This window comes from Anabrus simplex, chromosome 11 (assembly GCF_040414725.1).
Source record: "Anabrus simplex isolate iqAnaSimp1 chromosome 11, ASM4041472v1, whole genome shotgun sequence".
In the NCBI taxonomy this organism is placed as follows: Eukaryota; Metazoa; Arthropoda; class Insecta; order Orthoptera; family Tettigoniidae; genus Anabrus; species Anabrus simplex.
In genome coordinates this window covers 96,251,198-96,278,262 of record NC_090275.1, presented here as the reverse complement: position 1 = coordinate 96,278,262, position 27,065 = coordinate 96,251,198, and the positions used below count along the sequence as shown (strand labels likewise).

General features: G+C 39.0%; 1 protein-coding gene across 1 annotated transcript in view; it reads left to right on the top strand.

The window, feature by feature from the left end:
• Cep164 (centrosomal protein 164) overlaps positions 1 to 27,065 on the top strand; it is a 352,132-nt gene that overhangs the window by 247,299 nt on the left and 77,768 nt on the right. Inside the window, exons 13-14 of the mRNA XM_068229617.1 lie at positions 3,162 to 3,310; positions 21,848 to 22,069. Of these exons, the coding sequence (XP_068085718.1) occupies positions 3,162 to 3,310; positions 21,848 to 22,069 (371 nt within the window). The remainder of the gene's footprint in view (positions 1 to 3,161; positions 3,311 to 21,847; positions 22,070 to 27,065) is intronic.

Genomic DNA, 27,065 nt, shown 5'->3' with positions numbered 1-27,065 from the left:
TTTAATATAATAAATTTTTAACAAGGCTTCAGATTACTCAAAAGCAAAATAAATTGTCTCAAAAGGATTTTAGGCTTTGGCCACAGTGCAAGGGGCGAGCGGAACGTTGCGTTGTGTGGCGGCATAGATGAAACTCGAACCAGCGTTAGCAAATGCATGTGGCCATAGTGCCAGCGGCACGTCATTGTGGAGGGGAAGTTGGTTCAAGGACAGCGCTACCCGTTGCTAGCCGCTCACTCCTGTTTGAGATTTCAGCTGCACCGCTCGCAATGACTGTTAGTGAATTAACAAGAGAAGAGATGAAAGTGCTCATTTCTGAAGTTCAAATCTGAACTTTCTTATGGAATGACAGAGAGAAGAACTTCGAAAACCTAATAGTGACAAGGGAAGCCTGGAAAGAGATTGGAACGATTTTAAATATACCAGATAAATTCAGTTTAAAATCAAGCATGGTTATGGACATATTGTCTTTGATGCTTATTATTATTATCATCATCATCATCATCATCAGTAATATATTGCCGAGATGAAAACTGGTGTTCGGCATTACATCTGACTTTTATTGGTCTCTGGAAGTTGGTGACTTGCTTCTGTATTCAAAGATATGAACTTCATTAATGTTTCCGTATTGAACCGAGATCATCGATAAGATATCTATTAGGTTTAACCTTTTCAATACTAATTACGTGTTGATGTTACAAATACCTTTTACTCAATTTGGGGACCGGTTTTGACATATATAATGTCATCATCAGCCATAAAATGAATCACAAATATATAAGCAAAGACATATTGAAATATGTTCATTAAAAATCTGTAACTGTCCATTCACACCACGTGTTAAGATATTCGCCATAACAGAAGAGTAACGGCATAATAATTAAATCTGGTGCAGTGACACATTGAAGTAAGCATACAGTCTCCCACTATTCACAGAATAAAAGAAGGTTCTCCAATATATAGTCTTTGTGCATCCATTCAATAGAAGGCTCCGATAGGCTTCCAAAGTAAAGAGTCATTAAAACACTCACACATGCTATGCGTCAACCAGAGCGTCGGGAACTTAGTTGAATCACTTGGTATGTACTTTATATCTGATAAAATTTTAACACTGATGAATATGAAATCAGTCAGTGGTAAAAGACATTAATTAGTCTTGTGAGAAGGAGATATAAAATGTTATATGTGGTAGGTCTGGAGGGGAGGAAGATGGGAGGAAAAGAAAAAGATCTTGTTAGGGGATTAGTAGGTTTAAGGTGGGTATTGTGAACAATATGGTGGGGGGTTGTAACGTGATAAGGTACTGTGTATCGCGGTAAATATTGACCTCCTATTCGGAAGATTAAAATAATTAAATACTTTAATTAAAAAATCAAACAGAATGTTAGTTTTTTCTGAGATTTTGTTCAGATTCGAATTGGAGTTGAAGAACTGGTCTAAGTGAATGAAGCAATTTTCTGCAACGTCAAAAATAGGTCCTTTGTCCATATCCATGAGCACCTCTATATCTTGTTGTATGTTACTGAAGCTGTGCTTTGAATCTTGAATGTGCTGGCCAACTGCCGAGTATCTATTATATTTTGTAGCATTAACATGTTCCAAGTATCTGATTTTGAAGTTCCTCCCTGTTTGACCAATGTACGAGGATTGACAGTTCTGACATTTTAATCTGTAGTCACCCGATTTTTGATAAATGTTAGTCTTGTTAATTGAGCTGGTATTATATAAGATATCCATATTTCTATTGTTAGTTCGATATGCGATTTTGGTGTTGTGTTTCTTCAGAATATTTGTAACAACGAAAATATCTTCACATTCAACGAACGTAACATTCACAATATTTCATCAGAAGGCTGGCAGTGCCACACACGGGTTTTTATCTAAGTGTTTCCAGCTCCATGGCTAAATGATTAGCGTGCTGACCTTTGGTCCAGAGGGTCCTAGGTTTGATTCCCGACTGGGTCGGGGATTTTAACCTTCATTGGTTAATTTTAGTGGCTCGGGGGCTGGCTGTGTGTGCCATCTTCAGCATTAGAATTCATCATTCGTAGGGCCCAATCCTCACACGTGCAGGACACCTATACAGTATCAACTTGAAAGACCTGCACCAGGCCTCTTCGGAGGCCACACGCCATTAAATTACCTAAGTCGTAGCTGCCTCTGTGAATCAGTGGTAGAGTGTCGGCCTCCGGATCCCAAGATAGCGGGTTCAAACCTGGCAGAGGTAGTCGGATTTTTGAAGGGCGGAAAAAAGTCCATTCGACACTCCATGTCATACGATGTCGGCATGCAAGATCTCTGGTGACACATTTGGTGTTTACCCAACAAAATTCATTAAATCTCAGCCACAGACGCCCAAGAGAGTTTCGGTTTACTCGGTCTGCCATCTAGTGGGGCTAGAGTAAAATGGAACGTCGAAATTGATGAGCAGACACCCAGATGGCGTCAAATTGAAATATCTGCACACGGTAGCTGAGGCCATACGATTATTATTATTATTATTATTATTATTATTATTATTATTATTATTATTATTATTATTATTATTATTATTATTATTATTAAATAATAATGTTATTTGCTTTACGTCCCACTAACTATTATTTTAAGGTCTTCGGAGATGCTGAGGTGCCGGAATTTAGCCCCGCGGGAGTTCTTTTACGTGCCAGTAAATCTACCGACTCGAGGCTGATGTATTTGAGCACCTTCAAATACCACCGGACTGAGCCAGGATCGAACCTGCCAAGTTGGGGTCAGAAGGCCAGTGCCTCAACCGTCTGAGCCACTCAGCCCAGCTATTATCTTCATCATCATCATCATCATCATCATCATCAAAGTCGTGGCAAGGTGATATGCACGATGTGCCAAATGAGCAAGTTGGCTGGTAGTGTTGATAATACAGCCTTCTTTCACAGATTTTTCGATAACTGGCCTGATAGGCCAGGCTGTCTGTAATGAGAGGGCTAATATGTAATGTAGATTAAGAGTAAGGTGAGATGGATTGGGGAACTGCATCAGATCATTCTAAAGACTGATGAGGGAATGACACAAAAGAAAAAATATGTTACATTTCTTCATACTTTGTCATTTTATATATTGGCTTGTAATGGTAAGGTTGAAATTCTAAAGTTCTTATTCTTTCTCATATGATGTTCTTCCAGGAGGATATACTGCGCAAAGACCATGCAGAACGTTTGGAGGAGATGAGGGTACGCTTGGAGATTGAGCGCCAGAGAGCCAGGGAACGTGAGCTGCAGGAGGATGAACGGAAACGTGAAGCAGCTCGGCAGGAAATGGTGGAGAATTCCAGGTGAGGAATTGTGAATTTAAACGTTAGTGCAGGGTGATCCAAGTTATCTCATACAGTTTATCTCCAGTTCTCTTAGTTTGGTCTGGTTAAGGTGCAGACAGGGCTTCATTTATTTCTTGTTGTTTTCTGTGCTTTTCTTCAAGCTCTTATCACTGGGTAAGGAAGGAAATCCAGATGCATCATGTTGAAAAGTGTAGTTCAAGACTTATATGGCTACATAATCACATCCTGTCTATTTACGTTCTTCTTGGACACCAGATCCGTATATATAACCCTTGTCCAGAAAGTTTCAAGACTGAGGCTGTACTTGTAATGAGAATTGGAATTAATTAGAGGTAGTTTGTCCGCAGGTGGGACGGTAACCTTGAACTGACCCTTGACTCTGATTCTGCGCAATTGCGTTAAGTGAGAGGATGGTGCTTTGTAATACAGGTGTGTTCGCTGCTGCAGTATTGTTGTTTTGGATGGTGATAGATATGAAAATCAAGTTGTATTTAATTCTGTGTGAAGTTAGAAAAGATAGCCATGAAAACCTGGAGGATTATGGTGAGCAGATATCACGGACAAGTGTTTTTAGTGAGACACAAGTTTTGTGAATGGCTGATTATACTTTACTTCAGGAACGCATCGAACAATCTGAGTTATAATTTGTTAAGAAGGAAGCCATGTTTTCTAATGTTGACTCAGTTAAATGTAACTTAAAAGCTTTTCAGTCTTTTGAACACACAAGTTCACTATGAATATTACACTATAACATACCTATAAAAACATACTATTAAACAAGGAACAAAAATACACATTATTAAAAACTATTTTATTCCTTGTTTTATAGTGTGTTCGACAGACTGAAAAGCTTTAAGTTACATTCAAACTGAGTCAAACATCAGGAACTCCAAACAATTTATAAATATGCTGGAAGGGATAAATATCATAGAACTGACATTATGGTCAGTTTCAATGTTGTTTCCTGATTTACCAGTGTGCTGCTCAAAGCTATAGTTTCATATCTAGCTGAAATTGTCCTTTCTAAATCACGGCTCTCTCCAACCATTGCTTACGGGCCACATACTTCCAGTGAAATGGCAGATGTTTCAAACTGACTGATGAGTTATAAGCTATAAATTTCATTTTGTTCCGTATGGAAGTGAAGTGCAATTATAAGACCTTTTCAATACAATATGTTAAGTAAATAATATTAGATTAGTCGTGGGACTAGCTTCAGCCACTTAGTGGCCATCATCAGCCAAAATAAAAATTAAGCAGATCATGTGATAACTAAAACATATGTATATAAGATAAAGACAATGTTGCAGGAATAATTATAACATTAAAATATATATAACGACAAAAATTATGTGTGTCTTAAAATTGAATTAGGCAAATCAAATCAAAACAGGTCTCAGGCAATGAAGTAAATCTGGAAATGATAGCCAGAATTAGGAATGAATAAACAAACAGAAAAGAAATTAAAACAGAGAAAAATTATTTATGAGACTCACCTCTAGAGTGAAATGTACAATATATCCAATGTCTGATGTAGAACAAGCACTGACTTGCTGGTGGAAGCAGGCAATGGAAACAAAGGAGTAGATACAGAGAGGAAGGGAGGGGGTATATAGAAGGGAGAACGAGAGAAAGGGTGTCTGAGGTGGGGCTGAAGGATGCAAAAAGAAAGACTGCTGCTGAGAGGGGAATTTAAAGAAATTATAAAAGAAAGAATTGTTTTTATCTCAGACATGAAGAAGGAAATCGAAAGTGTTGGACGTATGTGCAAGATTGTACTGTCTTATATTAAGACTATGGTTTCCTTAGAAGAAACAGTGACACAAGAGTGTAGGATATATGTGCAAGAGACATCAGTTTTAATGGGCTCATGTGTAACCACAACATATTTCATCAATGCTTCAAGACATGCCAACAGTGTTATATTAAGTGTTGGTGTTATCAACTTATATTTAATGTTCTTTTCTATTTATAATTTAAGGCTGAAGATGACCCAATACAAGGGTCAAAACTAGTCCCGATGTAAAAAATAATATTAACATATTATATATAGTACTAGCAAGATACCCGTGCTTCGCTACGGTATTATACTGAAATTTATAATTGAATGCTTATTGTTTTAGATATATAATCCGCCGAAATTCGCGATCTGACTCGTTCTCTGCGAGAATCCATCAAAATTCCCGATCTATTATTTTACGGCACGTTTCCTCCCATTTTTAAATCTTCCTTTCCAGCAATCGATTTCGTACTTCCCGGGTTAGGCTCAGGTATTCCTCCAGGTCAGTTGGGTCCGTAAATCTTTGCCATCTTTTCCTATAATATTTTTAATACGGATATAATTCTTCAGGAGATCCGGCGTGCTGTCATACTGGGTGCCTTGGCGGCACTGACCCCGCGACCGGACTGCATTCTTAGTCATTACCCGTCCAGGAGCCGTCTCCATCGCGGTCCGCAATTTGACGACGGTCCGGAATATTATTATTATTATTATTACTATTATGTGTTGCTGGAATGGCTGATGACAGGGAAAACCGGAGTATCCGGAGAAAAACCTGTCCCGCCTCCGTTCTGTCCAGCACGAATGCCACTTGGAGTGACCGGGATTTGAACCACGGAACCCAGCTGTGAGAGGCCGGCGCGCTGCCGCCTGAGCAACGGAGGATCCTTATAAGTACATTAATAACAGTAAAATCAATTGATCTCACCTCCTTCTACGCCCCACCGCCGTTAAGTTTATTTACAGCCACCCCCCCCCCCCCGAAAAAGAATTAAAAGGATGCTTGTTTCTTTATGTTTAAGGGAGATTCTAAACACCAATTTTCACGTCTATTACCTTCAGTTTTGAGATATAAGTATCCACATAAAAATAATTTACGTTTTTTCACTTCATTTCACAATAATCTCTCCTCCCCCTAAATGAATTTTCCAGCAAAAAAATACTTGTTTCTTTAATAGTAAAGGATCTTCTAAATACCAATTATCACGACTCTAACTTCTTCAGTTTTTGATTTATGTGTCCTCATGAAAGGAATTCAACTCCTTTACACTCCCGCCCTCCAAGATGGTTTCCCCACCAAAACGCATTTTTCTTTGTTTTTAAAGGAGATCCAAATACGAATTTTCACGTCTGTAACAACTTTAGTATTAGATGTATGTATTCTCATACAATTAAGTCAACTTATGTTTCAATTCTTTCACCCCCCCCCCCCCCCCCTTCATTGGATTTTCCGAGAATACGTGTTTCTTTACTTTTAAAGCAGATTGCAAATATCAAATTTCACGTCTGTAACATCTTCATTTTTGAGATATCAGTAGCCTAATTAAAAGAATTCATCACCATTTTCAGTCACTTCCCCCCCCCCCCCCCCGCCCTCCACCCAAGTGGTATTTCCGAAAACTAAAAATACACTTTTCTTTATGTTTAATAGAGATAAAAAAATACCATTTTTCACTTCTGTAACATGTTAAGTTTTTTAGATATCCGTAAAAAGTCTCATTTTAAAATTTCACCCCTTTTGGGTTCCCCTTAAGTAGAGTTTCCAAAAACAAATAACCTATATTTCTTTACATTTACAGGAGATTTACACCCACTGTTTACGTCTGTAACATTTTACGATTCCAAGATATTCTGTAGATATAGTCTTTCAAAAAATTCACCCCAATTTGTCACTCCTGTTTAACCGCCATTAATTGGCTTTTCCAAAAACTAAAAAATACGTGTTTCTTTATTTTTAAAGGAGATCCCATATGCGAATTATCAGTTCTGTAATATCTTTCATTTCTGAGATATGTGTATCCTCATTAAAGGCATTCAACCCATTTTTCACCCTTTTACACCCCTCCTATTAGGACTTACTGGAAACAAAAAAATACGTGTTCCTTTATTTTTAGAGGAGATTCTAACCACCAATTTTTACATCTGTAAATTTTAAAGTTTTAAGATGTAGACACACTCATTTTAAAAAATTCACCCCCGTTTTCACCCCCCAATATTTGGATTTTCCAAAAACGAAAAAATACCTGTTTCTTTACTTTTAAAATAGATCCAAAATACCAATTTTCAGGTCTGTAATATCTTCAGGTTCTGAAATATAGGTATCCTCATGAAAGGCATTCAACCCATTATTCACCCTTTTACACCCTTCCTATTGGGATTTTCCGAAAACAAAATAATACGTGTTTCTTTATTTTTAAAGGAGATTCTAAATACATATTTTTACATCTATAAACTTAAAAAGTTTTGAGATATAGATACACTCATTTTAAAAAATCACCCCCTTTTCACCCCCCCCATTAATTGTATTTTCCACAAACAAAAAATACGTGTTTATTTATTTTTAAAGGAGATCCCAAACACCAATTTTCAGGTCTATAATATCTTCAGTTTCTGAGATATAAGTAGCCTCATTAAAGGCATTCAACCCATTTTTCACCCCTTTTCACACCTCCTATTGCGATTTTCCGAAAACAAAATAATACGTGTTTCTTTATTTTTAACGAAGATTCTAAATACCAATTTTTACATCTGCAAACTTTAAAAGTTTGGATATATAGATTCACTAATTTTAAAAATTCACCCCCTTTTCACCCTCCCATTAATTAGATTTTCCAAAAACAAAAAAATACGTGTTTCTTTATTTTTTAAAGAGATCAAAAGTACCAATTTTCAGGTCTGTAATATCTTCAGTTTCTGAGATATAAGTACCGGTATCCTGATTAAAGGCATTCAACACATTTTCCCCCATTTTCACCCTTTTTCACCCCTCCTATTGGGATTTTCTGAAAACAAAAAAATACGTGTTTCCTTATTTTCAAAGAAGATTCTAAATACCAATTTTTACATTTGTAAACTTTTAAAGTTTTGAAATATAGGTGCACTCATTTTAAAATTTCACCCCCCCTTTTCACCCCCTTAGCAACGGAATATCCAAAAATCCTCTCTTAGCGAGCACCTACATCTTAATATGAATGTATCCCCAAAATTTCATTTCATTATGTCCAGTAGTTTTGGCTCGGCGATGATGAATCAGTCAGTCAGGACAAGCTATTTTATATATATATAGATTGAATAGGTGGACCTTCTCATCCTTGTTGATAATTATTGGCAGTATCGGCAAGGTTTCTAAACATTAATACATCAAGACTGTCATTTCAGTAACAAAGAAAACACTGTTACTCTCAGCTAAGGATCTTCAGGACCCTTGCTTCCATTCATGCAGTAAGGTTTATATCACGACCACGAAACGCAGCATTAACACCAGGCTGAAAGAACATGAGCATATTGCTGTGTCATCCACTGGAAAAATCTCACTGCCTTGTCATCCAACCAGAAAAATCTGACTACCTCCCACCAGTGTCTTGCTTCTGTCTTCCGGGAAACTGTGGAGATAATGAAAAGAGTGCCTGCAGATTAACAGTCTGGTGACCATTGCTGGGCACTGGACAACAGAAGTATGAATGCACCAAGTCAGTTTGCACAGATCTGAGAAACACTAATTTGGGAAAGAGACAAGAGAATGCTGGCACCTTCATCCACCCTTCTTGCTGCTATAAAAGTATGGATGCTCACTAGGATGTGTGAAACATTGAGATTCTTATCAAGTTAACTTTCTGTCTATTAGGTCGTGTTCCATACGTATAGTACATGTTAAGTACGGAACAAAAATGGCTAACCGGATATCAGTGGGATCCATATCCCAAAAGAACATCAAAGCTTGTCAGTTGAAAAGTGATGTTTCGAACTTTCAGGATCCATACGACTCATGCCACTGACTGTGATTGAGCATACAGTAATAGAAACAAATAGATATGTTCAGCAGTGTTCAAGTAAAACATTTGATTTCCTGACATCATAAATGGATTGGGTGCACATAGGAATTTTTTTTTTAATTTGGAAGCCATTTTATTTTTAATTTAGACTTAGTTTAACATATAGCGTTGAAGTTTGTCAAAATCAGGGGGGAAAAAAACATTTATTAATAACAGAGCCAATTATCAGAATCTCTGTCCGACTCGTTGGCTGAATGGTCAGCGTACTGGCCTTCGGTTCAGAGGGTCCCGGGTTCGATTCCCGGCCGGGTCGGGGATTTTAACCTTAATTGGTTAATTCCAATGGCCCGGGGGCTGGGTGTTTGTGCTGTCCCCAACATTCCTGCAACTCACACACCACACATAACACTACCCTCCACCACAATAACACGCAGTTACCTGCACATGGCAGATGCCGCCCACCCTCATCGGAGGGTCTGCCTTACAAGGGCTGCACCCGGCTAGAAATAGCCACACGAAATTAAATTAAATTAAATCAGAATCCCTTAGTCTTCTCAATATATACATACGAAACTGATTAAGACGTCCCTTTCTAGCGCAGTTCCCTGGTTATTACACCATTATTCGAAAGCCCCAGTCCATATCCTATTAAACACATACTAAAGACACCTGGATAGCACACTCTTTAGTATGTTCATATCTCCTACCGTAGAGTATTTTAATTAACATTCCCAGACATGTTGCGTGCATGACGCACCAGTGACGACTGGCCTGCGTAAGGATTTGGTAAAGAACTTAATTTCACAGCCCCGGACAACGTAGCACGGTAGAGTTTCATCCTACAGTTACAGGGAGCGTCATTGCCAAGCCAGTCTTCTCTATGGTGGTTTGGATCGTGCAACAAGAGCTCATCTGACATGTTGGTGCTTAATTTTACGTTCATGAGTGAATTGTGTAACAACGTACATAAATTAGGCCTACTGTACTTACGCATAGTGGTTCGCATAACATTCAGTTATGGAGGAAAAGAAAGCTAGACAGTTTACAAATGATGAAAAATTAAAGTTTATTGAGAAAGTGGATGCTAATCCACGCATGAAACTTGGGCAAATCTCCCAGATGTTGAACATCCCTACGACAACTTTAAACACAATATTGTAAGCAACATGTATAGCTCGCGTTTCTAAGAATGTTTTTTTCTTGATGTTTTACTATGTTCGTGTTCTTAAAATGTATGATTTCTTTCTTTATTTCATTAATTATAATTTTAAACACTTGTTTCTCTGTTTTTATCATAATTTCTTTTACATTCAAAACAAACTTCAAATTTAACACCATAATTGTTTTTTCATTTTTTAGCACAATTCCTCTTTGACTCTTTTTCGCTCCCCACAAAAACGTGATAACCAGTTTTGGCTTTCTTTTTTTGTGTTCTACATTATTTTAGCAGTTCATTTTTCCCAAAACATATTTTTATTTGATCACATCCAAAGATCTCACCATAAATGTATTTCTTGTGCATTTATGATGGATTACTTATGTATAATTGTATGTAATGTGCAGGGTGGACTCGGGAAAGGAGAAGCTGCTACCAATGAAACAGTGGCCCAAAATCTGCGTTTTGTTCACAAGTACCAAATTATCCAGTCATCTTTTTTGTGTTATTGGAATTGCAAATTTTTGCTGCTGCTTTCCTAGTTTTTGGCTTAGCAGATTCATGTTCTTAACTTAGCCTCTGCATTGTAATTTATTTGCATTGGTTTCCATTGTTACTGCAGTTGTCCTTAGCTCACTTTATTCAAGGCTTGTTCTGTAAAGAAGCTCCTCAAATTTTTTCCTCAACTATTATTTTACCCCTTCACTTGAAAGAGACACATTGTTTTAGAGGTTGGTTGTTTTAAGTAAGTAAGTAAGTAAGTAATTAGTCTTTATTTGTAGCGAAGTTGGGGCTCAAAGCCCTCTCTTACACTTAACCACATTAAAATCATACAATTACTAGCTGAAACCCATCAAGTCATGGGAAGTAGAAAATGCAATTAAACAACTGAAAATTGGCAAGGCTGCTGGTCCCGACAATATCTATTATGAATTTATTAAGAACATGGGCCCGCATTGTATATACTGGCTCACTTCTCTCTTCACTTGCATACTCCAAGAGAACAGATTGCCCAGACAATTCAAACTGTCAAAAGTCATAGCCATTCTCAAACCTGCAAACCTGAGGACAGCCCCGAAAGTTATCGACCAATAGCACTGCTCAGTTGCATGTTCAAGCTTCTTGAACGAATCCTCCTAATCAGAATAACTCCGTTCATTGAAGCTGTTACTCCTCCTGAACAAGCTGGATTCAGACATGGACGCAGCTGCACCAATCAAGTTCTTGCCCAAACTACACATATCGAAGCTGGTTTTCAAGGACAACTAAAATCAACAGCTGTTTTCATCGACTTGACAGGTGCATATGATACTGTTTGGTGACAGGGACTGATCTACAAACTATTGCAAGTTGTACCAAGTCGAGAAATCGTGGATCTAATATCTAGCATGCTTAGTGAAAGACAATTCGAAGTGTTTCTAGGCACTAAAAGCCACAAACGACAACTAAATTACGGTCTACCACAGGGATCTGTCTTAGCACCATTGCTATTCAATTTGTACATTCATGACCTACCAAACACAACATCAACCAAGTTCATATATGTTGATGACATCGCATTGGTAGCACAGAGTAATAACTTTGAAGACGGTGAACAAATTCTGATGGAGGACCTTAAGAAGAAGTCAGCTTTCTTGAAGACCTGGAGATTGATCCCCAGCACAACAAAAACTGAAGTCTCTTGTTTCCATCTAGCGAATCGTGCTGCAAACTACAAACGAAGAGTTCTGCTCAACGGACGAAAGCTGAGGTACAACCCTTTCCCAAAATATCTTGGAGTCACTTTAGATAGAACCCTGAGCTACAAAGAGCACATCACTAAGCTTTCTCATAAAGTCGCCGCAAGAAACAACATACTGCATAAGCTCTGTGGTACCTCCTGGGGAGCCTCTGCTGATTGTCTACGTTTAACTGGTACTAGCCTTGTCTACTTGGCTGCCGAGTACTGTGCTCCTGTCTGGTCGGACAGTGTACATGTGAAGAAGGTAGACACAAAATTGAATGATACAATGCGTTGCATTACTGGTACCATCAAATCAACTCCATATCACTGGTTACCTATGCTAAGTCACATGCCTCCACCTCACTTAAGACGGAAGCAAGCTCTAGTAAGGGAAGCTAAGAAAATCTTTGCATCACCCTCTTTGCCACTGCACCAGGAATTCTGCCATCCGTCACAGCAGCGACTTCAATCAAGAAGACCAGCAAGTGTCACTGTAGGGCAACTCATTGCGGATGGGTTTGACCTAACTGAAAGCTGGAAGCATGAGTGGTCAACAAAAACATTGGGAACAAATGCCCACCATCTTGATCCCACAAAGAAGCCAAACGGTTTTGACCTACCGAGGAATCTCTGGTGCTGTATCAACAGGTTAAGGACTGGACATGGTTGTTGCAGTTATTTCAGGTACAAGTGGGGTTGGATCAGTTCACCAATGTGTGATTGTAACCTGGAAGAACGGACGATTGAGCACCTGGTCCAACGATGTCCTCTTCATTCGTACCCTGGCACTCTTGATGATTTGTTCGCTCTCACACCTGGTTTGTCTGAAAGGCTGAGAACGATGGACTTTAAAGTTTGATTCTGCCAAGTGTATATATAGTGTATAAAATCACCATACGATTAAATAAATATACAACATTCCTTATACTTTATTTTTTTACAATTTTCTTTATGTCACACCGACACAGGTAGGTCTTTCGGCAACGATGGGATAGGAAATGGCTAGAAATGGGAAGGAAGCGACCATGATCTCAATTAAGGTACAGCCCCAGCATTTACCTCATGTGAAAATGGGAAACCACTGAAAACCATCTTCAGGGCTGCCAACAGTGGAGTTCGAACCCATTATCTCCCGAATACAAGCTGTTAGCTACTTGACCTAAACCTCACATCCACTTGCTTGGTGCATCCTTTTGGCACTATTGCAACATTTAACTGGCTGAGGTAAATAGAGACCTACACGTCCCTTGAGGATTATTGACTGTGATACCAAAATGCCAAGCAATTTGGAAATTGATGCCTCTTGAAAGAAAATGGAAGTGTTTTATTGCATGTTCGAGGGACTAGATCTCTCTGTCCAGCTTTATCTCCACTTATTATTTTCATATCTAAACAATTTTCGTACATACTTCTTAGAATTAGGCCCCGATCTGGTTCTGTTCAGGAACCATTGTTAAACGTTCCGATTTCTAGGGAGCATAACTATGGCTCCAATTTTTAGAATAAGAATATATCGAGGCAAACCATTAATTCCAAGGAATTCAAGAATTATGTAGGAAATTAAAGTAGCTAGCTTTCATCTTCAGTATTAATCTGTTGATGCTAGTGTATGGTTTTGAACTACCAGGTGTAAGCCCAATGACTTTCAAATCACTTAAGAATGGCAACTTTTGAGAAAATGACATCTTTTGGAGAAGTGAAAGTTTTGCTATAAATATCAGTTGCGATATCATGTGCTAAAATTCCGGCTGGCAATTCAATAATATTTTATCAGTCACCATCTACAGAGGGGTAGTCGCCGATACCGATTTCTTGCAAGTTTTGTTTGTAGTTTTGACCGCAGACTTTTTTTGTAAGCGACGTGTTTTGAAGAAGGGTCAAGGAGGAGACTATAAATAAATAATTGTTTGGCGATAAGCATGTGGCCAAACAGACAAAATCTTTATGAAATCTGCCCCCAAGAACGATCATTTTCCCACCAGAAGGAATGGAATGTAATTACCTATATGGTTTTTTTTTGCTAGTTGCTTTATGTTGCATCGACACAGATAGGTCTTATGGCGACGATGGGACGGGAAAGGGCTAGGAGTTGGAAGGAAGCAGCCATGGCCTTAATTAAGGTACAGCCCCAGCATTTACCTGGTGTGAAAATGGGAAACCACGGAAAACCATTTTCAGGGCTGCCGACAGTGGGGTTCGAACCTATCTCCCGAATACTGGATACTGGCCGCACTTAAGCGACTGCAGCTATCGAGCTCGGTCCTATATGGTTTAGAAGACGATTCACACACATTAATGAATTACTATTTGCCATTGGGACTTTATCCCGTGTTGAGCTATGCTTATCAAATATCGTCAACTGCTTTGGAATTTAATTTTCATCCAGACACCAATCTCTTATTTAAATTTAGAGGAATTTTGATTGTAATACAACATGCGTTCCATAAGTAATGCGACCAATTTTTTTCTGACACAACTGTACACCACAGCGTGTTCTAACCTGCTGGGCTAGGTGGAGGGGGGTGTTAGCTTCAAGCGCTCTGTCTCAATCGGCAGCGAGCTGCCGGAGAGTCAGGATGTGCGTTTCCGTCAAGCCCGTTTTGAGTTTGTGTAACGCGGCACAATGGATCATTCTGTAGAGCAACGGTGCGCTATCAAATTTTGCGTTAAGCTTGGGAAGTCCGCCACCGAAACGTTTCCATTACTTCAGCAGGCCTTTGGGACTGATTGCTTGTCCAAATCACAAGTTTTCCGATGGTACAAGTCGTTCATGGAGGGCCGAGAGGAGATCACCGACGAACCTCGCAGTGGACGGCCATCAACCTCACGAGTCGACGGAAATGTGATGTGTGTGCGCGATTGTTTGAACTCTGACAGACGGCTGAGCCTTCAATTGATAGCACAAACTCTAAACATGGCAAAAACAACCATTTTCCACATTGTAACTGAAAATGAGGGTCTTGCGCTGCCGAAGCGACATCAAGGACACATGGAAAGTTCATCACGACAACGCGCCGAGTCACAGCGCCTTCATTGTCAACGACTTCCTGGCCAGGACCAACACCCCATTGGTTCCCCAGCCTCACTACAGTCCTGACCTGGCTCCTGCTGACTTTTTTTTTGTTCCTCGGTTAAAAGGAGTCATGAAAGGAAAACATTGGGACACGATTGAAAGAATCCAGGTGCATGTTACATCGGCTCTAAAGGACATTCCGGAAAAGGCCTTCCAGGATGCCTTCCAGGCATGGAAACACTGCCTCCAGAAGTGTATCAACGCAAGAGGGTGCTTGCTGTTTTGAAGATCTTTGATTATTTGTACGAATATATAATAAATGATTTTTTATGAATTTGGTCGCATTATTTATGGAACGCACCTTGTATGCATTGTTCAACCGCTGGACAGCAAAACAGTGGACATTCCTTTCCGCGAAGTACAGCTAACCAGGAAGATGTTTGACTGCGCATGAATGACACCTCTTCCATCTCCCCTATCATGCTACCTGCTCAGTGCTCTCACCGTTCAGGCGGCCTTGAAGTAATGGCAATAGTAATAATAAAAGAAAGATGAGACAAGGACATACTCCACATCTTCACGCACTGCCATCTTTGAATAGATAGGCTCCCTCCTCATCAGTCCCAGTTCTTCTACATCCATCTCTTCTCAGTCATGACGAGCTTGTTTCTTCTCCCTGTTTCAACACACATTGAGGGACCATCTTGACCTTGATGTTGGTAGAGAGACTCATTATACATCCATTTGAACCGCTGTAGCTAGTAAGCATTTTTAAGTAAGCCCACAGCAGTATATTGGCCCGAGTTATGTATAGGATCACTCTAATTTCCTTTCAGCAGGTGTACAGTCATTAATAGTGGTGCAGTATAGTGTAGCTGATGTTGATTGATGTCCATAAGTGACTGATCTATCTATTACTCAATTCTGGCACTAAAAATGGGTCAATTTTATCTTCACCGGGCGAGTTGGCCGTGCGCGTAGAGGCGCGCGGCTGTGAGCTTGCATCCGGGAGATAGTAGGTTCGAATCCCACTATCGGCAGCCCTGAAGATGGTTTTCCGTGGTTTCCCATTTTCACACCAGGCAAATGCTGGGGCTGTACCTTAAGGCCACGGCCGCTTCCTTCCAACTCCTAGGCCTTTCCTATCCCATCATCGCCATAAGACCTATCTGTGTCGGTGCGACGTAAAGCCCCTAGCAAAAAAAAAAAATTTATCTTCAGTTAAGTCTCACTCCTTATCAGTGACAAGAAATTTGGCAGAAACTGAAATAAAAATAATGGCGAATGGCCTCCAAAGAGGCCTGGTGCAGGTCTTTTTCTAGTAGACGGCCTATTAGGCGACCTGCATGTCTGTGAAAATGAGGGCCCTACCTAGGATGATTTCTAATGTTGAATACGCCACACACACCCAGCCCCCGAGCCATTGGAATTAACCAATTAAGGTTAAAATCCCTGACCCGGCCGGGAACCAAACCCGGGACCCTCTGAACCGAAGGCCAGTATGCTGACCATTCAGCCAACGAGTCGGACAGAAACTGAAATAACACAAGTGCTATACAATTGAGGATAAATGCGGGCCAAGAAGGTCAAATGGTAGGATAGCATTTGCAGTAAAATTAGCCTACAGCTGGCGGCAAAAACTCAACCGTGGTCACTACTCCATGCGCTGCAAATAAAGTTCTATCTTTTCTTTTTTCCTTTTATCAGTTTACATGGTTGAGTGATTTGACCACAGTTTTGATTTTAATGTGTCCGTGCAAAAAAATATTTGAGGAAGAAACTGGAGTTTTAATTTATGGGCTAGCCTTGTGACTTCCTTCTCACAGGATGACAGTTTTGAAAATATATTTGCTACTTTGTCTTTCCTTGGAATAAGATGATGTTTTAGCGACAAAGCTTCAGCAGAAATCAGTGCTTTTGTGGTACAGAAGAGTTGCTGCTGTTAGAATTGTATAACTGTTGAGTACCTATCTGTTCTGAGAAAGCTGCCTTCTCTATGATGGAGGGTTGAACTATGTCTCTTTTTTAATGTTAATGTTTCTCTTTGATAGGATCATGACTTCTGCCTCTTTCTCTTTATATAACTTGATTGTTTACTGTATCTGTTGCTGTATTTATTATTTTATTTTCCATATTTTTTCTTATATTTTCGGAAACAATTTTTCAGTAAGTCTTTTTTTTACAATTGGCTTTACATAATTGATAATCTTAACCATAATAATTGATACTAAAATGGTCTGTATTGGCCAATAATATAGCACATGAATAAGGAACCATAGTCCATCAGTTACGTAGTAGGCCCGTTTCTTCTTTCTCCACCTAACCTAAATGCAGCAGTGTTCACAGTGGTGCTCAGAGATGTACCACCCACATTCCTGGAACACATCCCACTTGCCCTTCATTAGTGGATGTGGTTCCAACATGAGGGAGACTGACCTCACTTTGGACTGAGGGTTCGTGAACACCTGGATCAGACATTTCCTGCAGAGTGGGTAGGAAGAGGAGATCCTGTTTTGTGGCCCGCTCATTCACCTGATCTCACCCCCTCGTGATTTCTTCTTGTGGGGCCATGTGAAAAGCCTTGTGTATGAGACACCTGTGCAGACTGAAGAGGATCTCTTGGCGAGAATTCTCGCTGCCTATAATGCTGTTCAAACAATATCAGGGATATTTGAATATGTACGACAGAACTTTGTGCCATGCTTGCATTGATACAGTGGGGAGCAGCTTGTGAAACTTGTGCAGGTAAATGGACTTAAATGAGTAGAATTTTGCTTAACTTTTGACTCGATCGTTTCTGGAAGATGGTTCCTTATATCAAATTGATCCATTTGCCGTTCTCCATCATCCCTGAAAGTTTGCCACATGATCATGAATACACCCTGTACTTTATTAAGACTTTACCTAAACTCACCTGATGTGATGAAACCAGCCTTCGTCGACAAATTTTAATACTTGATGTGAGATCATTAGATTGCAATTTTCCTTTTTGAGATTCTTAACTCATGTTCTTCACAATATCAACATAATGGTTTAATAAGTGAGCTATTAAATTTTAAGAACCGAGTTTTATCATCATTTCATGAATATAATAAGTTAAATGTTTGTCCATTTTAATTATAAGTGGCAGGGGATGACCGTGAATATGGTCAAAACTAGTTCCACAATGTGATGTATATTTAATCACAAATTAAAATATGTTTTGATTAGGTGGGCTTTTTCTCAGCCTATTGTAATTGTATGTTGCCTTGTATAAAACATGCAGTGTGATTTTTATCATCCCTACTTCTCTCTGTTTCCTGTGGTTAAGTAAGTTGACAAAGTATTCTCCCTTTTCAGTGACCAAAATTGAATGCATTAACACATTGATGCCATCGCAAGCAACAATAGGTCACAAGCCACAACTAGAAAAAAAAATTTCAAAGCTCGAAATGTTTTTTTTTTTTTTTTTTTTTTCATGACCATGAAATCAGCTGTGATGGACATAGTGATTCCCACTGCACAAGCCAGTACAATTGGGGATTGATAATAGTTCTGCACAAAACATCAGATTTTGTTCTATTTTAGGCTGCGCAAGTAAGATGACAACAGTTTTAGAAGTACTTTTTAACGTATTCAGCTCTATACGGTATATCCTTACTTTACCTTCTATCTCCCTGTACTTGATGACAGTGAACTGGCATTTGGTTTTCTTCTTCTTCTTCTATTTCAGGTTGCTTTCTCCTCACTAGCTTTGCTTTTCTGTTTTTAGTTTTCCTCTCCCGCTGATTGTAGTCAGAACTGTAGTGTTACTGTAAGATCAAGGGCAATGCTGCATGGTTTGGAATTAGCATTTGCTTCTGCAGGAATTATGGATGAGACGATGTGAGTGTGTATATTGAAAAGCTGGAATTAATGTATTCTGTTGGAGGCAGGAAATGTTTACCAGGATGAAATACTTTTAGCAAGATTTTCAAGGCTTAGGTAAATAAGTTACAAGATTTACCGTATATTGTAATTTTCTTTTGAAACATCAATTTCAGAGGACAGGTGTGCATAACGCTCCTGTATGAAGTTGTGAGTTTTGAATTGAATCGTTTGGGTTGGAACTTCGTATCTCTTATGGTAAATAATATATATCAATGACTAGAAGCTCCAGAAGAGGATGGAACCATTGATATGGACTTCAGTCATGTGAAACAAAACAAATTGCTTGAAAACTGTACATTTTGTAAAGACCTTGCTTTGCATCTTCAGAAGTAATAATAATAATAATAATAATAATAATAATAATAATAATAATAATAATAATAATAATAATAATAATAATAATAATGGAGGTCTGTGGATCAGTGGAAGAATATCAGGATATCAGCCTCACACTTCTCACAGGTAGTCAGATTTTTGAAGGGGGTAAAAGCATTCATTTAGTATTTTTCCTGACAAATTTAATTAAAAACTTGGTATTAGTTCACTTCTCTGCTTTGGATGCCAGTGAATGTCCTATCTTATTCACAAGTCATTCCCATGGCAACATTTCCACGACCTTAATTCTAACATTGTCAGGGTGAAGTTTGCAGTTCCTTAAGACATCGATAACTTGTTTGATGCCATTCACTGTACTGTCCACTGAGTAGGTCTTTTTGTCCATAGCATCGTGTAAGGTAGTCTGGTAACATCCATCTGGTGTATATGCCTAAAACATAATCGTAAGATATAAACTTCATCATGATCAAGGTTGATGTAGTTACCAGAGGATGGACAGGAAGAAGTGGTAGAGGCTCATTAACAGTACCTGGGAAACTGGAACTGTACGATGATGATGATGATGATGATGATGAAAAGAGTGGACCATTTCAGACATAATTTTTGATATTATTATACCTAAAGCAGCGAACTTGTCATACCTCGACCATCTCTTGGGTCATTGGTTGCTGTTCACATCTATTACTTTTTTTTTTCAGTTTGCTTTTTACATCACACCGACAAAAATAGGTCTTATGGTGGCAATGGGATAGGAGTGGGATAGAAGCAGCTGTGGCCTTAATTAAGGTACAACCCCAGCATTTGTCTGGTGTGAAAATTGGAAATCACAGAAAACCATCTTCAGGGCTGCTGACAGTAGGGTTTGAACCCACTATCTCCCAAATTCACATCTACTTCAAGTGACCTCAGTTTTGATATGGTCTCATAATGAGATGTCCGACTCTATGGCTGAATGGTTGGTATGCTGGCCTGTGGTCTAAGGACTACCAGGTTCGAGTCCTGGGATTTTAACTTTCATTAACTAATTCTTCTGGCTTGGGGACTGGGTGTTTGTGCAGTCATCACCATTAGAATTCACTCTAGGTAGGGCCACATCCTCACAGACCAGAGGGTCGCCTATTCACCGTCAACTCGAAAGACCTGCACCAGTCCTCTCTGGAAGCCACACGCCATTATGTTAAAGTGAGATATCATATTTGGAAGATGTAAAGTTTGACCAGATTGGAAGTATGGTCCTTGTTCTTGAACAATAAAGTAAAATAGGAACGATTGGGATGCAAGAAAGGTGAATCTTGGTCTTGACAGAGATTTTGACTCTTCTCTGCAAACACCACTTTAAGGAAGCAAATGCCGTGGCTGCTTAACTGATCAGACTAATGATCCAAGCTGAGAACACTATTTTCTTTTCTTGAACCAACCAGACGACATACCTACTCATATTTTATAAAAAGAAGGTATTTTTCATCTTGGGACAACATCATTTAAATATTTAACATCCTTTTACCAAAGACCTAGTAATGTAAAACAAAAGCTAAAGTTTTCCACCTATTCAATACTATTTATTGTAACCTTAAAAAAGTTATATATATTTGATGAAACTAGTTTCGGTCTTGCTAGAGACCATCATCAGTCAAAATCAATGAAGTTAAGGCAAGACATGAATTATTGATAAAATTTATGAAGCAAGCGTGTGTTGTTGATATCCAGTTCAAGAAAAGTAAAGATTTGGATGTTAAATACTCATCACAATCACACATCTTGTTTAAGTTCTCAGTTTTCTTCCAACTTGAAGGTTATTCTGTTCATACTGTTCTGTTTATACTGAATTCAAGAAGATTCTTAAAGTGCTAGTATTTTAAGAGTTTCATCTGGTCTTCTGTGAAGTGCATTCTTCAGATTGGAAGAAAACTGAGAACTTTTTTTCATAATGATATTTGTTTGTGGTGTCGACCTCTGTAGATCTCTTTTGCCACTACTTGCACCATATGATAGGAACCTGCATGTAAGTGGAATTGCAAAAGTGTAGAATGTTGAATGTGAGGCAAGGAATGTTAAGGACGAGAGAAACACCCAGTCCCCAGGCCGGGATATTAATTGTTTACAATTAAAAACCCTGACCCGACCGGGAATCGAACCTGGGGCTGCCAGGTGACAGGCGGATGCGTTGCCCTCTACAATGCAGGTCTGGACAACCGAGAACTTGCATAGATGTGTGATCGTGATGAGTGTTTAAGATCCAAATCTCTACTCGTCTTGCAATGAATATCAACAACACACGCTTGCTTCATGAATGGTATTCATGTCTTTATTGATTTTGACTGATGATGGTCTCTAGCAAGACCAAGACTAGTTTCATGAAGTGTAACTTTTTTAAGGTTACAATAAATAGTATTGGGTGGAAACCTTTAGCTTTCATTTTACATTATATTGCTCTTCAATATAGAATAATATGAAATTTATCACCTACGAAAGACCTACTAGTTTGGTCAAGGCAACTCATTCATAATACAGAAGTGTTTTTGGTGCATGCATTGCCCCACCTCTTACAGAGCTGTGTCCTGTCTGTGTATAGTGAAGCTAAATGTGATCCCTTGTAACAACCCAGTGCTGATTGTGGCACTACAGGGTGTTTGAGAAGCTGCGTTGCGAGAAGCGTCTGCTGGAGGACAAGTACCGGTCCCTCAAGGAGAAGTACATCCGCCTCAAGACGGACGTGAAGATCTCCATCGAGCGGCGCAAGCGGCGGGGGGAAGGGGGCGGCACCACGACGGGGTCCGAGACGGAGCGCTCGAGCTCGCAACACAACAAGACTGCTGCTCGCCCCCTGCCCCCCTCAGACGTGGACAGGTACTGACTTCATTTTAAGTTACTTCTTTTGCATGTATTACTATAATTGAATCTATACTATTATTATACTATTATTATAAAGCTTGTGATTTTGTTTGTATGAGGAGGGCAATCATGGGAACCACTCAACCAATTTTAGTAATTCTTTCACCAGGGTTTAGAATTGGCTTATTTCTTTTGGATTATTTTTTAGGCTATTCATAAAATTATGAGCTTATCAGAAGGATTAAGTAGAGCAAGTTGTAACATTGTGCCAACTTCCCCAATTTAAGCGGGAGACTCCCTACTTTTGGTCTTTCCTCCACCTCCCCTGATCGCAGATTTCCTGTAATTTCTGAAAATCCCAGGTTTTTCCTTGTTCTTTAAGTTGCTGGAGAGAATTGATGTTGAGAAGGCACTGGCAAGACAGATGCAATCAACTGGTGGTGTTCTTAAATATGACAGAATCTCTAATGTTATGCCTTTTATTTTCTCATTTCCACATAGCAGTGCTGACTGTGAGACTGTTTTCTAGCTTATTTACATGGACAAAAACTCGATTCAGATCAGAGCTTTCCGAAAAAGAATTCTGGAAAAAAATTAAACCATTCAACCCGTTCAACAAGGCCAGTACTTTGAGCGTAAATCTAGTTCAGAAATAAATGAAGAGGCCTAAGGCAGTTACAATGAAGAGTCATGTGTTCTAAAACTCGGATAGTTGCAGTATATCCATATTTATAAATAAATTAATAAGAGAAATTATGTAATTGACTGGTATAATGTGATAATATTCTTCAACGTTACGTCATCAGCGATGTGACTTAACATGCCGGTATATGCCGCCAAAAAAAACTCTCCTGGTTTTTTTACTTTTGAAAGTTGGCATGTCTGCATTGTGCATTTGGGGCCCTTAAAAGTGAATGAACTGCTTGAAGTTTCTGCAGGAATGTCCATATATACTTCTTCCTCACTCTGAGTTTTCCAGGAAAAATGCTTTTCTGTGTTTTTGTGAATGCTTTATATCAGATCAAAGCAAAACCCATGGCACAGCAGCCCTAATAGGCCTTGGCATACCGAGTTTCTGCTGTTCAGTTCGAGGACTTGCAGGTTATGAGGTGACACATGATCAATGCAAGGAGTCCTCTTGGCTGTTATTGTTGGCTTGCTAGAGAAAGGCCACTGTCTCGCTGCCTGATAGCTCCTCATAGATTGAGTGGAGCTTCAACCAGCCCTGAACTAGCTAGAGCGTCTGGGTAAGTTTCAGGCACGCTACTCTTAAACTACAGGGCCGACTGCTTTATCCGATTAAAACCAAAATGATGGGTAAACTGTTGGTCTTATCCACAGCGTTTAGAATTATACTGCATCATCAAAGGTTCAATCTAAACTGGTACTGATGTGCCTAGCAACTGGCAAAAAGCAATTTAGTCAAGTGGTACTTTCTTCTTTCCTTTCCTGGCTGGGGTTGGGAAGGTAACGACCATGACCTTATATACAGTAAGCCTGTCAGCGAAAGGCTAGAACGTGAAGTGGAGCAAGTCACCGTAAGTTTGAACTTGTCAAGGTTGAGAGTCTTAAGTATTTAACTACTTTGAAAAGTAGGTCACCACTACTCTAGCATTAACTAATTGTAGTCTCTTTCCACCTTATTGATTTTCTCTGTGTGGGAAGTCTCACCAGTGTCCCAGTTTCTGCTACGTGATGTTTACTTTTCTACGCTTCCAAGAGAACCGCTCCTTTTTCCTTATCTTTAGGGTGTTCACTCTTATCTTTGTTCTCTACGTGCTGATCCTAGGATATTACTTGCTGTGCAAGACTCTTCTTAGTCATTCTACTTCCTCGTTAACTCAGTCTGTGTACGACAAGAAGAAATGATGAAGGTATGTTGGAGCTGTGAAACTCTAGAGGAGACAATATAAATTCAAGTATTATTCAGTGATAAAACCTGAAGAGATTATTTTTATCATGTGATTTACAGGTAAACAGAAAACACAAGAAAAGGAAAGAAGAACACTTCAAAGAGAAATATACAAGCATAGAAGATTGTATGAAGGTAGGGAAAAGGGAAAGCTAGTGCTTTTTAATACAAGATATAAGGGATTCCCATGCAGGTAACCTGGGTTCGGGTCCTTGCTCTGCAATAAATACAGGTTAATTCATAAGTCACTGTAGAAACTTTGAAGGTGTAATGTAGAGGTAAAAATAGAACTAAAATGTTCTATACAACTTTCTCTGAAATGTCTGTATTTCAGAGTTATGCAACAGAAACAAAATACAATCCTCCCCAGAGCTTAATCAAGGATCACTAATTCAACTGAGGTATTATACATAGTGTAAACTTACAGTATGTGCATTCCACCCAGTGCAACACAAACAGTACAAAATTAATTCCTCCCAAAGTTCAACTAAACTAAGGCATCACGATTTCAACACAGACTACGTACAGTTCAGTACATTTATTTTATCCCAAAGCATGTTCCAAGTGATGTCCATGGAAGTGCAGACAAAGACATGTTCATCATCGCACTGCTCTTGGAATATCACAGACCCCGTCAGACCTGTATCCAGTAAATTGGTGGTTCTCAAACTGTGGTTCGCGTACCTCTAGAGACTTTAGTGGGGTACACGAGCATCCTTTAGGGAACATATGAAGAAAAATTGAAATGTGGAAATAAATAAGAAGTACGTTAAATGTATATGTGGAGCCACGCTTCACTTGAAAGTTTCACCTGGACTATGGCACATCAGAAAACTGTCACGCCATGCAGGCATTGAAATTTTGATGGTTCGCAATGTCTGAATTCCAGAAATAAGATTGAAAAGTTTTCATCCTTATTTATTAATTTGATATTGAGGCTAAAATCTAGCATTCTGTGAAACTTTCATACAAACATGGTATCCTGGATTACTTTATTATCATTGCATTATATTCAGTACAGACACAAAAATGTATTTAATTCACAGTCTCGTCTTATTTAAAAGAATGGTTTATAATCAATTGAAATCCCTTAATAATTAGCCAGGAACTTTTTTTTGTAGGGAGGGGGCGGGGGGGTTACACTGAACTTCTAGCTATGAGTGAGAGGTACAATGTCATAATAGTTTGAGAAGCTCAGCAGTCAGCAGTAAACAAAAACCCTTTCTTGTCTGAACCAGCTGTGTGTAGTGTGGTTTACAATTGAATAAAAAACATCTACTGTATTGAAGTCACCAGATTAACAGAACAAACTCTAAAGAATTAAACATAATGAAGAGGTAAAACTAAACACGGAAATTTATAAGATTTTAAATATTTCACATGTATTCTGGCCATGCAAGAATTCTCTTTCACAGGCCATGCAAAGATTGTGATTTCTCTTAATTCTGCATTTTTGAATCCCTGATTTAAGCAAACATGACATGCCCAAAGGCTTAAATGGCCTTTGTTTTTAACCCCTTGTGCTTCTTAGTCAAGTGGGACTCGACATTGAAGTATTAGCCACCCACTCCAATATTGAGTCCCATTCGACATGAACAGAATTTGAACTTTCAGCACTCCTGTGTTCACTATCTGTGTCTACATTGTTTAGAGCCACCTTACAGAACTCACAAGAACACTTTTCCCACTTTATGATAATTTATGGGAATTCTAATGGCTTAGTAAGTCTTGTTCTTGAATGTTGATGAGAATTTGTTGCGACGTTTCATTCATAAATATGTTTTCATCTTCTCTCACATATCTTGATATTTTACGACAGTTAAATTTGTTATGAGGGCAGTGAAAATTATTTTGATGTACCAGCTACTAAATTCGACAAAATAGGTGAACATAGTAAGAGTGATAATGAAATAGGAAGTGGTAATGCTCCTCAGCAACTGTGGTGCAGGTGGAAATATGATGATATACAATATCATGTCTATGATTCTATTTTACTTGAGTGCCCATTTAACCACTCCTTTTGAGTTGTGATTAAACATTAATGCCCTTTAATTTGTGGTTGAAAATATTTTTCATGTAATATAATTAGATTTTGTGTTAGACTGTTTTCTTCCTACTGCTGCCCATATTGCAGAAATTATGTAGGAGTTGCATGGGAAGCATCAGGTAAGGATAATGGAGTTCAAAAGATTAATGGCTAGCGAGATAGGACTTTATGCATTACGACTTTGAAATGAGAAAGAGTTACATATAACATTGTAGTGTTATTTCTACCCCTACATTACACCCCCCAAAGTATATACAGTGACTTACAAAACACCCTGTACCAGATTTGTTTGAGGGACAGAAATGAGGTACACTTGATCTCGAGTAACTGATAAAAGGAATGTGGCTTATTTTTTCAGCATATAGATCTCATATTTGTGGGAAAATGATTAAAAGAATCACTGGGGGATTATAGGAAGACGAAGAGAGTTATTCAGAGATTCCTCAAACAATATTGATTTTCTGGCAGTAGGGAAGGGAGCCTGCTATTTTAATAAAAACTCCCCAAATCAGTATCATGTGTGACTGGCAGCAGGAAATGGGGTCTCCCATTAAAATGAAAACTCCCCAATGCAACTGTGATTGGCAGTATGCAAGGGAGAAAGGGGGATCATTATAATTGTAACTCCCCAAATCAATTGTGATTGGCAGTAGGCAATGGGGCCTGCCAAAATAGTCATTCCAACTCGATTGTGACTGGCAGTAGGCAAGGGATTATAATAAAAAATCCCCAACTCCATGGTGACTGGCAGTAGAAAACAGGGGCCTGCTATTATAGTGAAAACTCCCCAACTTGAATGTGACTGGCAGTAGGAAAGAATGCACAAAATCGATCATGGCTGGCAGTAGGCAAGGGGGCCTTGATAATAATGAAAACTTCCCCATTTGAATGTGACCTGCAGTAGGAAAGCAGTCCTCCCAATATGATCAAAACTCCCCAGCTTGACTGTGACTGGTAGTAGGAAACAGAACCTGCCATTGTAATGAAAAATCCCGAAGTTGAATGCGAGTGACAGTAGGCAAGGGGGCCTGCCATCATAATAAAACTCTCCA